Source organism: Vigna umbellata, chromosome 1 (assembly GCF_029865625.1).
Source record: "Vigna umbellata cultivar VRB3 chromosome 1, Vumbellata_1.0, whole genome shotgun sequence".
Taxonomy (NCBI): Eukaryota; Viridiplantae; Streptophyta; class Magnoliopsida; order Fabales; family Fabaceae; genus Vigna; species Vigna umbellata.
The window spans coordinates 43,130,474-43,147,281 of NC_142165.1; the positions used below are offsets into that span (position 1 = coordinate 43,130,474).

Sequence of the window (16,808 nt, forward strand, 5' to 3'; positions counted from 1 at the left end):
GTAATTACCATAATTGAGAATTAATTACAATTAACAGTAACATAAACAGTCTTTGCATTAAACTCAGCGTTTAAAAGCCTAACGGCATCAGTACAAAAGAACGTACGTTCAAAATAGAAATCAGAGATAAACAGGACGAACGGTTTTACAAAACATTTAACCGTACGTACAACTATTCTACCATTTACAGCACAAATCTAATGAGCGCTCTAAGGCTCGGCCTTGACTTCCACCTTAACCAGATTTGCGTCATCCAAATTTTCTTCTTCCAGTATCTCTTCAAGAGATGCACCACCATCTGCTCACATCCACAACGGATGATCATTGCAAGACAGGACGAACGTACATGGACAATTGACAACACAAGGAAAACGAAAAGGGTAAGCTTATAATATTTAATTCATACATCCAACATACTCATTCAACATTTCAATGCACACGCACAACATACAATTTAACACAATTCATCATAGTAATTTATAAGTATAATAGACGACCGTCCGGACTGTATGAACCGTGTAGCTACAGGCGTCCTTGCACCCGAGTGATGTAGTAACTGGGATACCCTCAACAGCTGCCACTCGAGGTTAGCTCTATCCAAAGTACCCCTAAGGAATAGAACCTCCTGCCATTCCCACACATGACTACTCCCTTCTACGTGAAGATGAGCATCACGGAATATCAGGATGGACCAAGCCAGCATTAGCTATCCATAGTCATACTTTACCAATTCAATCTTTCAATATATATATATATATATATATATATATATATATGAGACGTTCCTCCCTGGAACGCTCGTCCAAAATCCAACATCATAAATTCAGATCTCATAGTGTTCACACTTTAACTTATCATATTCCATCATCTTTTACATCATTAGGTTCAGGAGTCAAAAATGACGAACGCTCAATCCATTGAAGAAGTAGGACGAACGTCCAAATAAAGTTACTGGATACTCAGGAAAATATACAACAATCGTAATTTTCTATTTGGCCAGTTAGATGAACTGACTCGACTTGAAGTGTACTGGTACTTAGAAAATATTTGTGATAAAAATATGAACCAGATTTAATACACAATGGATTGTCACGAATACTTAGAATCATATTTGAAGATGGTTGCATAATGAAAACTAAGGCCAGAGATTTAACGGACGTACGGAGAATGAATGTCTAATACTTTAGAACGAACGCTATTTTATCAAATAATTATTCAATTAGTACGAACGCGAGGTATGAGACCAAGCGAGATTTAGAATGGACGCTCGTGATAAGACCGAACGCATTATTAAGAACGGACGCTCGACATAAGGCCGAACGCTATGAATGACGAATCGCTCGACATAAGGCCGAACAATATAAAGGACGAACGCTCGACATAAGGACGAACGCTATCAAAGACGAACGTTCAACATAAGGCCGAACGCTATTTAGGACGAGCGCTTCGGTATAAGACCGAGCGTTACTTATTCATAAAGTTTTAAATATTTAAATACTGTTGAGCTAGACGAACGCTCAGACCATCAACTGGGGACGCTCGCTCTCGAGCAGAATTCTTTCCAAATGAATGAATTCTATTCTAAGTTATTTTAAAGAAAAACCGAACGGTCTAAGACCGTACAGTGACGAGCGTCAATTATCAAGGGAATAATTTAGGTTTTCAGATTTCTCAAGCTTAACGAATTTCCAAATTTCAACATCTCAACATATACTTTATAATTCAAACAATTCTCAAATCTTTAAACTTTATAAATTCTACTTCCAGATTAATTCCCATTCAACAATCAACCCATTAATAACTCATACATTATAATATTCATCCATCACTCATACGAATCAAACCAACATGCAGTTTCAAACCACCCAAACATATATAATACAGTCAACAGTGCTCGTTCATGACAGATAAATCAAAAATCAGAATCATAATCCATAACAGTGGTCCTCCATACAGCTCAAACATAATGCTTCTATCACATGCAAATCAGTTTACACAACATGCAAGTATCAATTAAAATTATAAGCTTCCCTTACCTGGATAGCAGTGTACGCCCTAAAATATGATTTCCACACGTTCAACTACAGTTCTTCTATACGCAACAGCCCCTTAAGTTCCTTCCACTCAATCTAACCACTTGATCTAAACACCCACAACCAGAATTTATTCAGATACAGTCCATGCATAAACCGAGAGCATGGTTTCGCAAGAAACCCTAATGGACAGCTACTAAAGAGAGGAACTTACCAGTTGGATTCCAGTTCTGTTCGGTCCAAAAGGAAGACCACAGCTGGATGAATGTTCCTACGGTGCTGAAAACGGGTTTGGAGAAGTAACGTAAGATTAACAGTAGAGAGAAGTTGGAAGCTTTAGAGAGAAGATGGAGAAAATGGAGGTTTGGGTTCAGAGGAAGACGAAGAGTGCGTGGTGCAGGTGAGAGGGTTTTCTGAAAATCCAGTTTTGTTTGATAAAATAATGTTCGTTTGAACGAACGTTTCCCAAGCTGACACCTGCACACCAAACTCTGAATTGGAAACTTCCAACGTGACACGTGGTGCTCCTGCATGCAGCGTTTGGTGCGTTTTTAATGCACTGAGTGTGTGACATGGTGCGTTTGTCAGTGTACAGCAGAGATGAAATCAGAATTGGGAGTGAGTTTAGAGGTAATGATTATTGGTTGTGGTGCGTGCTAAATGTGGAGGTGTCAGAATTAATTTATGCTAATTATTAAGGGTCTCACATTCTCCCTAACTACAAAAATTTTCGTCCTCGAAAATTTAGAACTTACCCGTGAATAAGTGTGGATACAAGTCCTTCATGGCGCTCTCCACTTCCCACGTTGAATCACCAGTCTCGGCATCCCACACTACCTTCACTAAACGAACGTCTTTTCTCTTGTGTAGCTTGGTGCGAACGTCTTCAATGCGGACTGGTTGCAACTCCAGCGTTCGGTTCGGTTGTAGTTGAATGTCTTCCAGTTCTAAGACATGAGAGGGATTAGCTATGTACTTTCTGAGTTGGGATACGTGGAAAACAGGATGAAGATTTGCTAGTTGAGGGGGCAACGCGAGTTCATAAGCTACTGGTCCAATCTTCTTCAAAATCTGGTACGGCCCTATGAACTTGGGAGATAGCTTCTTTGGACGAACGACTCTGCCTACTCCAGTGATTGGGTTAAGTCTCAAAAATACGTGATCTCCTGTAGCAAACTCCAAAGGTCTTCTTCTCCTATCCGCATATGATTTCTGTCTGCTCAGGGACGTCTTCAATCTTTCCTGGATCAACTTAACTTTGTCAGTCGTTTGCTGGATGAGCTCAGGTCCAGTTAGCACGTTCTCTCCCTCTTGGAACCAGCAAAGTGGCGTTCGGCATTTCCTCCCATAGAGAGCTTCAAACGGCGCCATCCCAATGCTAGTTTGAAAGCTGTTGTTGTAAGTAAATTCCACTAGCGGCAGTATTTCATCCCAGGCGCCCAAGTGATCTAGGACGCACGTCCTCAGTAAATCTTCCAGCGTCTGGATGGTACGTTCGGACTGACCGTCCGTTTGAGGATGATACGCTGAACTCATCTGCAGTTTGCTTCCCAACTCGCCTTGTAACGATTGCCAAAACCGAGATGTGAATCTCGTGTCTCGGTCAGAAATTATGCTTGAAGGCACTCCATGAAGACGAACGATCTCCTTGATGTACAACTTAGCCAAATTTGTCATTGACATCTTCAAGTTCACGGCTAAGAAGTGGGCGCTCTTAGTTAATCTATCCACGATCACCCAGATTGAATCATGATTCCTGACCGTGCGTGGTAGATGAGTCACAAAGTCCATGGAGATGCTGTCCCACTTCCATTCAGGAATCTCCAATTGTTGAAGCAATCCACCTGGTCGTTGGTGCTCGGCTTTAGCACGCTGACAAGTTAAGCAAGAAGCCACAAAGCGAGCGACATCACTCTTCATTCCAGGCCACCAGAACGAGCTTCTAAGATCTTGATACATCTTAGTCATACCGGGGTGTATGCTAAGACGACTGTGATGTGCTTCCTCCAGTATAATCCGCTTCAACTCGCCATCATTGGGAACGCACGTCCTACCCATGTAACGCAGTAGGCCGTCCGTTCCTGTATTGAAATGTTTGGCCTGATCCGAACCGAGCGCGCTTAGAATCTTCACCAACTCTTCATCCTCTCGTTGCTTCATTCTAATTCAATCAAAGATATTGCTAGATATTCTAAGGTTACAGCACTTAATACTGTTCGGTTCCAACTCAAACTGCAACCTTAGATCTCTAAAACTCTCTACCAAACCGAGCTCTTTCACCATCATCACCGACACATGTACTGCCTTCCTGCTTAGAGCGTCCGCCACAACATTAGCCTTTCCAGGATGATAGAGCAACTCAAATTCATAGTCCTTCAAAAATTCCAACCAACGCCTCTGCCTCATGTTCAGCTCCTTTTGATCAAATAGATACTTGAGGCTCTTGTGATCACTGAAGACTTGGAATGTAGACCCGTACAAGTAGTGCCTCCAAATCTTCAGTGCGAAAACGACCGCTGCCAATTCCAGGTCGTGCGTTGGATAATTTCTCTCGTGAACCTTCAGTTGGCGAGACGCGTACGCTACCGCTCGTCTCTCTTGCATAAGCACACAGCCAAGCCCTTGATGAGATGCGTCACAGTATACTTCAAAGGGCTTGGACGTGTCTGGAATGATTAATACCGGAGCGCTCGTTAATTTCACTTTCAGCTCCTGAAAACGCTCCTCACACAGATCAGTCCAGGCGAACGGTTGATCCTTCCTAGTCAACTGAGTTAGCGGGGCTACTATCTTAGCAAATCCTTCAATAAAACGCCTATAGTAGCCCGCGAGTCCCACAAAGCTACGAACCTCAGTGACCGTACGCGGACTCTTCCAATCCAACACCGCTCGCACTTTAGCTGGATCTACTGAGATGCCTCCAGCCGACACCACATGTCCCAAAAACTGCACCTCCTTCATCCAGAATTCGCACTTGGACAGCTTTGCATATAATTCCTTCTCACGTAATACTCCAAGTACAAGTCTAAGATGTTCCTCATGCTCGTCTTCTGTCTTGGAATAGATGAGAATATCATCTATGAAGATGACTACAAACTTATCCAAATAAGGCCTGAAGATGCGATTCATATATTCCATGAACACGGCTGGAGCGTTCGTCACTCCAAATGGCATCACCACGTATTCATAATGCCCATACCGAGACCTGAACGCTGTCTTATGAATATCATCCTCCTTAACTCTGATTTGATGATATCCGGATCTCAAATCAATCTTTGAAAATACTGCAGCCCCATGCAGTTGATCTAGCAAGTCATCTATCCTCGGCAATGGGTATTTGTTCTTGATGGTCAGCTTATTTAACTGCCTGTAATCTATGCACAACCGAGAGCTGCCATCCTTCTTCTTCACTAATAGTACAGGCGCTCCCCATGGTGACACGCTCGGTCTAATAAACTGCTTGTCCAAGAGTTCTTCAATTTGTTTCTTCAATTCGGCCAACTCTGCAGGCGCCATTCGGTACGGTTGAACCGAGATAGGTGCTGCTGTCGTCACCAAATCTATGGTGAATTCAACTTCCCGAACAGGAGGCAGTCCAGGGATCTCTTCCGGAAAGACGTCTGGAAACTCGTCCACGACCGTTCGTTCAATACCGCCTTCCCTGGACGTTCGTTCTTTTCCTAATTCTCCGAACTCCTGATCTTCATGTGTCATGATCAGGAAACAGCTTGCTCCTTCCATTATATCCTCCTTTAATTGACTGAGCGTTACTGAAAATTCTTCTTCTTCTTCATCCGGAAACACCAACTCTTTTTTCCCACAATCTATGAGGATGTGATTGGTAGCCAACCAATCCATTCCTAGAATCACCTCCAACCCTTGAAGAGGTAGGCAGATGAGATTAACTTTGTACTTACGCCCTTCCAATTCTATAGGACACCGGACGCACATAGTGGACGTCCTAACCTCTCCAGCCGCTGGTGTTGACACCACCAGATCGAACGGCATCTCACTCACTTCTAATCCCAGCTTGCAAACGCACGCCTTCGAGATGAAGGAATGCGTTGCTCCCGAATCAAATAACACGCAGCAAGATGTACCAAACACAAGGCATGTACTGATGATGAGTGTACCTGAGTTGGCTGCCTCTGCACCCGTTATGGCATACACTCGTCCTGCTGCTTGGGCTCGTCCTCCTCTAGGTTGATTTCTGCCAGCGTTTGGTGGTCTCATCACTGCTCGTCCACCCATGTTACACTCATTATCCAAGTGTCCGTTTCGCCCACAACGATTACAGTGCTTCACTCCCACCAATTGAGGACAGGACGAACGGTAGTGTGGTCCTCCACACTGGAAACACGTAACATTTTCATACTGACCAGCTCGTCCAGCAGGAACTAAAGCTTGAGAACCGCTCGCATTAGATGGGTGGTTTGGACGAGCGTACGGGGCTCTTCTTGAAGTAACATTGCCCCTGGAAACTATAGGTCCTCTACTCACTTGCTGTTGCTTCTTGTGCCTTTCCGCTTCTGCCATGTTCTTCTCTAAAACCTTGGCCCTTTCCACCATGGCAGGAAACGTCCGTATACACAAGCTGGAGATCAAAACCTTCAAGTCACTCCGCAGTCCGTTTTCAAACTTACGGCACTGCCATTCTTCGTTTGTGGCCATCGTGTTGAAACGAACCAAGTGTTTGAACTTGTTCGTATATTCAGAAATAGACATCCCGCCTTGGACCAGTTGAAGAAACTCCACCTCTTTTGCAAACCGGACGCTATCAGGAAAATATTCTTCATAGAATTTACTCCTAAACACTTCCCAAGTAATAGGAGTTTGAGCGTCTGTCAAGAGAGCTTTCACGCTCGTCCACCAGTGGTTCGCCTCACCAGTCAACAAATACTCAGCGTACGCCAACCTGTTCACATCTGGGCAGCGTTTGGCGTTGAAAATTCTCTCAATATCTCCCAGCCACTGATCAGCCTCATCAGGGAGGCACTTTCCACTGAACTTAGCTGGGTGATGCTGCAGGAAGCTCTCCAAACTCCACTCGGCAGCAGGTTGAGCAGCGTTTGAAGAAGATGCTCCAGGCGCACCTCTAGTTGCAGCCAAGATTTCCATCAACTGCCTTTGCGTGTTTTCAGAATTGACACGCGAGGCCTCCAAACCTTGCATAGCAGCTTGGTTTTGCTGCATCAGAGTGGCGTTCTGCTCCAGCAACGTTGTGTTCTGTTGATGCAGCCTTTCAACCACGGTTTCCAACAACCTAGTATTGCTGGACATATCGGACTCATTCGGTTGGGGAGGAGGAGGTAGCCTAGGTGCCATTTGTTCTCTGGATACAGAGAAAAACAAACGAGCGTTAGTTATGTCCAAGAGTTAAAACAATAATAACTCATTAAACATGCAATAGGCACCCAGCAAAAACACAATGAACTCATAACCCTACATTGTCCCTTAATAGAACAAAACTGCTCTGATACCACTAATGTAACATCCCAAAATACAGTAATTACCATAATTGAGAATTAATTACAATTAACAGTAACATAAACAGTCTTTGCATTAAACTCAGCGTTTAAAAGCCTAACGGCATCAGTACAAAAGAACGTACGTTCAAAATAGAAATCAGAGATAAACAGGACGAACGGTTTTACAAAACATTTAACCGTACGTACAACTATTCTACCATTTACAGCACAAATCTAATGAGCGCTCTAAGGCTCGGCCTTGACTTCCACCTCAACCAGATTTGCGTCATCCAAATTTTCTTCTTCCAGTATCTCTTCAAGAGATGCACCACCATCTGCTCACATCCACAACGGATGATCATTGCAAGACAGGACGAACGTACATGGACAATTGACAACACAAGGAAAACGAAAAGGGTAAGCTTATAATATTTAATTCATACATCCAACATACTCATTCAACATTTCAATGCACACGCACAACATACAATTTAACACAATTCATCATAGTAATTTATAAGTATAATAGACGACCGTCCGGACTGTATGAACCGTGTAGCTACAGGCGTCCTTGCACCCGAGTGATGTAGTAACTGGGATACCCTCAACAGCTGCCACTCGAGGTTAGCTCTATCCAAAGTACCCCTAAGGAATAGAACCTCCTGCCATTCCCACACATGACTACTCCCTTCTACGTGAAGATGAGCATCACGGAATATCAGGATGGACCAAGCCAGCATTAGCTATCCATAGTCATACTTTACCAATTCAATCTTTCAATATATATATATATATATATATATGAGACGTTCCTCCCTGGAACGCTCGTCCAAAATCCAACATCATAAATTCAGATCTCATAGTGTTCACACTTTAACTTATCATATTCCATCATCTTTTACATCATTAGGTTCAGGAGTCAAAAATGACGAACGCTCAATCCATTGAAGAAGTAGGACGAACGTCCAAATAAAGTTACTGGATACTCAGGGAAATATACAACAAACGTAATTTTCTATTTGGCCAGTTAGATGAACTGACTCGACTTGAAGTGTACTGGTACTTAGAAAATATTTGTGATAAAAATATGAACCAGATTTAATACACAATGGATTGTCACGAATACTTAGAATCATATTTGAAGATGGTTGCATAATGAAAACTAAGGCCAGAGATTTAACGGACGTACGGAGAATGAATGTCTAATACTTTAGAACGAACGCTATTTTATCAAATAATTATTCAATTAGTACGAACGCGAGGTATGAGACCAAGCGAGATTTAGAATGGACGCTCGTGATAAGACCGAGCGCATTATTAAGAACGGACGCTCGACATAAGGCCGAACGCTATGAATGACGAATCGCTCGACATAAGGCCGAACAATATAAAGGACGAACGCTCGACATAAGGACGAACGCTATCAAAGACGAACGTTCAACATAAGGCCGAACGCTATTTAGGACGAGCGCTTCGATATAAGACCGAGCGTTACTTATTCATAAAGTTTTAAATATTTAAATACTGTTGAGCTAGACGAACGCTCAGACCATCAACTGGGGACGCTCGCTCTCGAGCAGAATTCTTTCCAAATGAATGAATTCTATTCTAAGTTATTTTAAAGAAAAACCGAACGGTCTAAGACCGTATAGTGACGAGCGTCAATTATCAAGGGAATAATTTAGGTTTTCAGATTTCTCAAGCTTAACGAATTTCCAAATTTCAACATCTCAACATATACTTTATAATTCAAACAATTCTCAAATCTTTAAACTTTATAAATTCTACTTCCAGATTAATTCCCATTCAACAATCAACCCATTAATAACTCATACATTATAATATTCATCCATCACTCATACGAATCAAACCAACATGCAGTTTCAAACCACCCAAACATATATAATACAGTCAACAGTGCTCGTTCATGACAGATAAATCAAAAATCAGAATCATAATCCATAACAGTGGTCCTCCATACAGCTCAAACATAATGCTTCTATCACATGCAAATCAGTTTACACAACATGCAAGTATCAATTAAAATTATAAGCTTCCCTTACCTGGATAGCAGTGTACGCCCTAAAATATGATTTCCACACGTTCAACTACAGTTCTTCTATACGCAACAGCCCCTTAAGTTCCTTCCACTCAATCTAACCACTTGATCTAAACACCCACAACCAGAATTTATTCAGATACAGTCCATGCATAAACCGAGAGCATGGTTTCGCAAGAAACCCTAATGGACAGCTACTAAAGAGAGGAACTTACCAGTTGGATTCCAGTTCTGTTCGGTCCAAAAGGAAGACCACAGCTGGATGAATGTTCCTACGGTGCTGAAAACGGGTTTGGAGAAGTAACGTAAGATTAACAGTAGAGAGAAGTTGGAAGCTTTAGAGAGAAGATGGAGAAAATGGAGGTTTGGGTTCAGAGGAAGACGAAGAGTGCGTGGTGCAGGTGAGAGGGTTTTCTGAAAATCCAGTTTTGTTTGATAAAATAATGTTTGTTTGAACGAACGTTTCCCAAGCTGACACCTGCACACCAAACTCTGAATTGGAAACTTCCAACGTGACACGTGGTGCTCCTGCATGCAGCGTTTGGTGCGTTTTTAATGCACTGAGTGTGTGACATGGTGCGTTTGTCAGTGTACAGCAGAGATGAAATCAGAATTGGGAGTGAGTTTAGAGGTAATGATTATTGGTTGTGGTGCGTGCTAAATGTGGAGGTGTCAGAATTAATTTATGCTAATTATTAAGGGTCTCACATAATAGATTTAAAATTAATAAATATTTCTGCATAACTAAAAACAGATTATATTTGAGAGAATAAATTTATATTTATACTTAATAACAATAGGGACTAATCAAAGACCACAATGTTAATAATAAGCAAGATATCATATGTAGCAAACGCTGCATCAGAACTGTTGAAAAAAAGACAGACTATAGAGTAAATTACACAACACATTGTGAAATTTGTTGAGATCGTGCAGGTGATAAAAAGTGAAATGCTGAGAAACTCCTTCTACTGGCAGAAGCTGCTTATTGATGGCTCAAGCTAAGACTTTTACAACACAAACACAACTAATCAAGTGTGGCATTAGTGCAACGCAACAGTAGGAAAAGGAAAATTAGTTTGCAAAAGTATCTCCAGAAGGGTAATTAACCAAGTGTTGGAAGTTATATCGATTACAGATAACACCAATATACAAGTGAGTGCAAACATCGTCTTATAAATTAGTTTTATGGTGTTGAGTTAGAGTTAAATTCACTTCTTAACACCGAGTGAAGATGCAATCTAAAGATGTGAAGTGGAGATGCAATCTAAAGATGTGAAGAAAAAACCAAGTGAAGAAGGAGGAATAATTCTTAAATGAAATTGTATCTCGTATTAGACTTTTAAAATATGCTGTAGAAGGTACGATGAAAGAGTATACAGAAGTAGTTTTATTCTAAAAATCTAGTGTATGATTCTAGAGTTTGCTTACAAGATGCAGAATAAAGTTTATGCGGAAGCTCGAATTTGGACATTTGCAATTAGTCTAGTGAGTTTGCTTAATGTTTCACGAGCAGATATGGTATCTGGATGATCTTCACCACAGATTGAAGTCCTGATGAAAACAGCCTTCCTGATTAGATCATCCCCTATGTCAAATTGTGCACCTCTGAGCATTAGCTTGCCCCTGGTCTCAAGCACAGTGGCTCTACACAGAGCCAACTCTTGCCAAAGGCAAGGATTCAACTGAGCATTAGTCTGGATGGACCTCCAGCACAGCGATTTGTCGAACCACTTGTCAACTGGGGTAACCAATGCTTGGTCTGCAGCCTCCAACGCATTGGTGCAAAGGTGCAGAAGCTCTAGAGCAGCACTGCATCTGGAGTAGGTTATGAAAGTGTGAATTGCAAGAGGCAGAAGCACCTTTTTAACAAGACATAACAGCTCTGAAACCTCTACTTCAACAGCCGCAGGATTGTGACCAAATGCAAATAGCAGAAAACATGCAGCCCATAAATGCTCTATGCTTTCAGATATTGACCCTTGATTCATAACAGCCTGAACCATTGCTTGTGCAGACCCGGTAACTTCTCTCTTCCGAGCATATAGTTTGATCATTTCATTGAAATGTATATGTCCTTGCTTAGTACTACTCCTTGCAATATTGAATCTTAGCAGCAGAGAACATGCTTCTAGTTCTGATTTTTTGGTGTGTGAGGATGTGAACCCACATGTTAAGGATTGCAGTAATTTTCTCCAGAAACAAGTCCCCTTTTGCTTTTCTGGTATCTTCTGAGCAGCAAGTGCCAATAAGGAAACTGAAACTGCACAAGGTGCAAACCATCCGCTTACCAGTACCATTCTGGTTGCCAAGCTCCTCGCGCCGTCTGCATGATCAAATATTGAGAAACAAACATCAAGGAGTTGCAGGAGGAAAGTGTTCTGCCGGAATGAGTGAGCTTTTTTATTACACCAAGACATGTCCTTCAAGGGCATTCTGTTTATGGTATCTAAGAGCCTGCTTGGTGTTATAGGTAACTCAGACAAAATTCCACTGACAATGGCCAGGCCTAAAGTCAACCTTCCAAGCTTTTCCTCAATTGTTCTAAGAGCATCAACCTCTGCAACTGGATACTCCTTGCCACTTCCCAGCATTAGAGACATTGCCTCAACTCCAGACAAGTATGAAAGCTTCAGAGGTTCCAAGTTCATCACACGAGGAAGGCAAGTTGATATAATTACATGGGTCTCTCCACCAAAACGAGGGAGAAGATCCATCACAAGTTTGTGATCCCACCAATCCTTTTCGCTTTCCAAATTATCAATGATCACAAGATATGGAATGTTTCGCATTAGCTCTTTGCGAATTCCAGAAACAGCAGCTTCTTCCTGTTCTTCAAATCCTTTTATCCTAGTTTTCTCCAAACTATTCTCAACACTCGCATCAACTTCTAAAAAGGACCTGAGGTTAAGATAGTTTTGCCTAATATACCTGCTCTCCCCTCCTATCCATAGCACCATCTTGTATCTCTGGTGAAACCTGTAAGCAAACTCAAGAATAAGTTCTGTTTTACCAATTCCTGAATCTCCTGATATGCAGGCAATGCCTTTCCCATATAATATCCTCATTCCTTTTTTCCGCCTAGTATACTTTCCACCTCGTTTGAGCCTTGATCGCCTGTGAGAAAACTCAATGTTTTGCATTTCAATCTCTTTTTCTGACTCCTTCCACAGAACTGGTGTTTTTTCCTCCCTGCTTCCATTTCCCACATGCCTTTCCTCTTGCACATTACTCTTGCTGCGACAAATAGTCAAATGCCTTCTTTTGGGTCTGGCCTTAAGATCAATATAGTCTTGCCTTGAATCTCCAGTAACATCCCCAAAAAGCATAAACTCCAGTTGAGAAAGCTCTTTCTTCCTACCAATGAAGTTCTCATTCCGAGTGAAAGGTAACTCCTCTTCTTTCACTTTCTCCCTCCATTTTGTTAAATGCTCAGCAGCACTTCTTCTTCCTAACTTCATTGCTAATAATGTGACAGTCCTAAGTATGCAATCTCTCCAGTTTCCATCCTGAGCTTCCAACTTCCGTTCTTCAACACGTGAGAGGCCATGAACAACATCTTTCCACTCCTGCTCCAACCCTCCATACAAAAGCCAAAGCTCCCCTCCATGTTTTTCCCACAGCTCACCCCTCTTCTCAATTATATCCCTCACAAGACAATCAGCTGGACTCAGATCAAAATATATAGGGACCAAGTTCTTCTTGCCAGAGAAAAATTGCAGTTCCTCAATTGTGTACGGATCCTTGAAAGACTTCCTTGTTATAATTACTATCCCATAAGAAGCCACGTCCATAGCTTTTTCTGCAATGCTTAGCTTACAAGAGTTCCTATATCCAGCTCTATCTGATACAAAACAACTTATGCCTTGAATTTCCAACTCGACACGCAGCCAATTGGCAAATCTTATTAGAGGAGGTTTACGACCATGTAATCCTATATAGACATCACAACTCTTTAATCTATAAGAAGAAACTGATCTAGAACCTGCTGTTGAAGATATTCTTTTGTTTCTGCCTTTCTTACTTCTCTTGTCTTTCTGTCCAGAATAATTATCATCATAGGGATGGAAGTGACCTGACACAGTGCAACTAGAGATGCCCACTGAGGAAGATATGCGGTCAAGTTTCTGTAAATCACCTGCATTACAGCCCGCTGGAGATGCAGCCACTTCAGAGAAGGTGCATCCAACGTTCACTAGAGACTTCGGTTCTGGAATCCCTGAACTGCTACTGGGGGCAGCAACATCTAGATGAATTCTGTCACTGGGAGCATCGGGTTGCAAAGACTCTGATAATTGGCACGATGATGATCTTGGAGAGAAAAATGGTGACTGATTAGCTGAAAAAAAAGCTGAAGATGAGGACGACATGTTCCTTAAACTTGGTGTTGTCAAGGGTCCGACTGTGGTGGAGCTCTCTTCTTGGATATCCATCCTTGATGTTACAGATGGTTCGTGAATGTTTTCCGATTATGGAAGACACCATGTCCCGTGCACATAAAAATTGTTGGAAGATGAACTGTGAAGTTTGAGGAAAAGAGTTAATCAGTCAGAAGCTGCATTCTAAATTTCCAATCATTCAGTGTTCCAATATTGCAGAAAAAAGCAAAAACGAATGTCCTGCACTGTATGCTTCTGGTGCTACAAAGCAGAAATTAGTAATATAAAAGAACAAAGTAAAGAAAGGGTGAAGGGCAGACAAAGTCCGAGACTTTTAAGAAAAAGTTAACCGTCCCACCATCATCTATGTTACACTTCTATAGATCTCAAAATTTCCAAAAAGGAAAAAAAAAAGATAAATTGGTCAAATCACAAACAGTAATTACCAGTGGTAGGAAGCATGATGGTCAACCTAAAAAGAATATTTACTTTACAAAAATGATGTTGACCCTGAACATGTAAGGAAAAGTAGCACCAATTTGGGACATTTATTGCTGTTGTTACACATACAATAGGATCCAAAATCAGAAATGCAAAAACTCAACTCACTTGAAGAAAACTCATAATTCGTTGTTTAGTAATTCACCAACCAAATTTAAAAACAAGGGAAGGAAGAATCATTGAGAAGAAAAATAAATTAAATCACAAGGACATCCAGGTATCAAAATAATTAATTGACAAAACTACATTCATGTGGTTCAGATCTGAATACTTACTAGGCAGAGAAACTGAAACACCGTGTCATACATTCACTGTTTCCCTTCCAAACCAACCAATCTCTTTTCTCTGCAAAGGTCAACAAAACGATCCAAGCATTCAAATTTCCAAGCACTGTAGGAGTAAGAAGATAAAACTGAAGCAAACTTACGAAAATTAAAACACACATCATTACAAGAGAAGCCAAAAAAAGGAAGAAAACATATAGCTGAGTAATTGGTAATGAGTGAAGTGAGAAAGAAACTATGGTGTCAGACTCAGACACCCATTTGAGAAAGAGATGAAAAGGAGATAAACTGAAAGAAATGAAGGCAAAAAGCGGCAACTTTATCAGCAGGTATTGATGGGTGCAGAAACTGCGGCTAAGTCCTTACAAGGAGTGTTATCTTTGGATGTGGGTTGTGTGACAGTGGTTTGACTTGTGAATCTTTGGCTACGGTAGCGTTTTTATTGAGCCTGCAAGGTTCAGAATGGGGTGTCAAGAGTGAAGAATGCTATGGATCTGACTTGGGTGTGGTGGAATCGAAGTAGGCTCCACGCCCATTTATACTACTGTTAAATCTTGCAGATGCCTACTATGATTTCGGCATTTGGATTCGCATTTTTTAAGCTCTTCTTGGTTTTGGTTTGTTCTTTTTTTTTTTATATATATATTTGTGTTTTTCGGTGGATGCTTTTAAAGTTAGCTTTGATTAAGATAATCCAGAACAAACGTGGTCTTTTGTACTTTGCTGGGTTTTGTGACGTGTTGAAATTCTAACTTAAGGAATCGTTTTATGGTTGATTCTTAAATCCCTCAATTCAGAATGGAAAGTATCACAAGAGATTGGTAGTGAAATTTGTGACTGAGACTGAAGTTACATTCTTCTCTCACTGATCTTACACCATACCCAATTCATCTTGTGATGCATTGCATCTCCATTTTTTTTCCTTCTTAAAAGAAGCCTTTTAATGATAATATAAATCAAGGTTGTCTTTTCAAGCCTACTATGTTGTTAATAGGATTCAAGATACCCCATTTTCTTTTCTTTAAAGTTGTCATAAAACATACATTATATACATGTATGTATATGGGTTATGAAATTTGTCACCACAATTTTACAGTTACATAATTTCCTCGATGATCTTATATATTGTATACAAAATCCATCATATTATTAGAATTTTATATTAGATAAAAATAGAAAACAAAATATTATATAAAATTAAAAATTCATTAATTCATTATTTTAAAATATTAGATAAAAAATTATGTCAAATTCTAGTTAAACTCAATACATATATATTGTATCTTTTCAGTGGAGTTTTGTTCAATTTTTGTTCAATTTGACAAAAATTATAAGGTTTTTGTTTAACATAGACAAAAGTTAAAAACACAATATAAAATGTAATAAATATAAAAATATAGTAAACAATTTTAATTTTCTGTACTTATCTATTTCTATAGGAATATCATGATAAATATTTAACATTATAAATAAAGTTATCATCTTTTTGAAAAGGTTAAAAGAAAACTACTTAATATGTTCTAACACTTGCAAGGAACTCTCGCATTTGTTTTGTTATGAGTTTCACGAGGGAGAAATTTGTTAGGTACCAGTCAATCTCTGAGTAATAATTATTCGACGTTTTAAATTTAAAAATAAATGGTTAATGTTTTGAATGTGTCATAAAAAGACAGGTCCAAACTTAAGTATTGGTCCACTACTATCTAATAATGTATCATATTTGATTATGGTCCTTTTATCTTAAAAACCTCTATTTAAAATGGTAGTGATGTTTTTTCTATGAACTTCTTTAATAAGTAATCTAAGATCTTTTTAAGAATTGAGTCATATCCTGGAAAAGTAACAACATACTAACTAAAAGGACTTTGTTAGATTGAAAATGACATCAAAATGGTAAAAATGAGTTAAGAACAGACCTGTTAACAATCATAACCCATAAAAATGAATTGTTTTTTTGGTTTGAAAATATATGTTAAATTGACATGGATACATTATAAGTGATAAAAGATAGAGATAATCAAATATAAAATATAAGAATTTTTTAAAATAAATCACACTCCTGCGTGTGTGTCTATATATATATA

At 40.1% G+C, this 16,808-nt stretch overlaps 2 protein-coding genes across 5 annotated transcripts; both read right to left on the reverse strand.

Moving 5' to 3' along the window:
- Positions 1–4,199: 4,199 nt before the first annotated feature.
- LOC148205438 (uncharacterized) lies at positions 4,200–6,704 on the reverse strand. The gene is made up of 2 exons (XM_088104514.1): positions 5,491–6,704; positions 4,200–5,274 (listed from the first exon to the last, which is right to left on the reverse strand). The coding sequence occupies exons 1-2, from the start codon at positions 6,702–6,704 to the stop codon at positions 4,200–4,202; spliced, it is 2,289 nt and encodes a 762-aa protein (XP_087960640.1).
- A 4,162-nt stretch (positions 6,705–10,866) lies between these two features.
- Positions 10,867–15,316, reverse strand: LOC124823447 (uncharacterized). Of its 4 annotated transcripts, none has more exons than XM_047295648.2 (3): positions 15,091–15,316; positions 14,716–14,785; positions 10,867–14,078 (listed from the first exon to the last, which is right to left on the reverse strand). In XM_047295648.2, exon 3 carries the CDS (start codon positions 13,991–13,993, stop codon positions 11,009–11,011), a length of 2,985 nt encoding a protein of 994 aa, XP_047151604.2. In that variant the 5' UTR covers positions 13,994–14,078; positions 14,716–14,785; positions 15,091–15,316; the 3' UTR covers positions 10,867–11,008. The 4 variants fall into 4 exon arrangements, with proteins under 4 accessions (XP_047151604.2, XP_047151603.2, XP_047151601.2 ...); XM_047295647.2 differs by having other exon boundaries at positions 14,884–15,316; XM_047295645.2 differs by having other exon boundaries at positions 14,868–15,316.
- Positions 15,317–16,808: the final 1,492 nt, after the last annotated feature.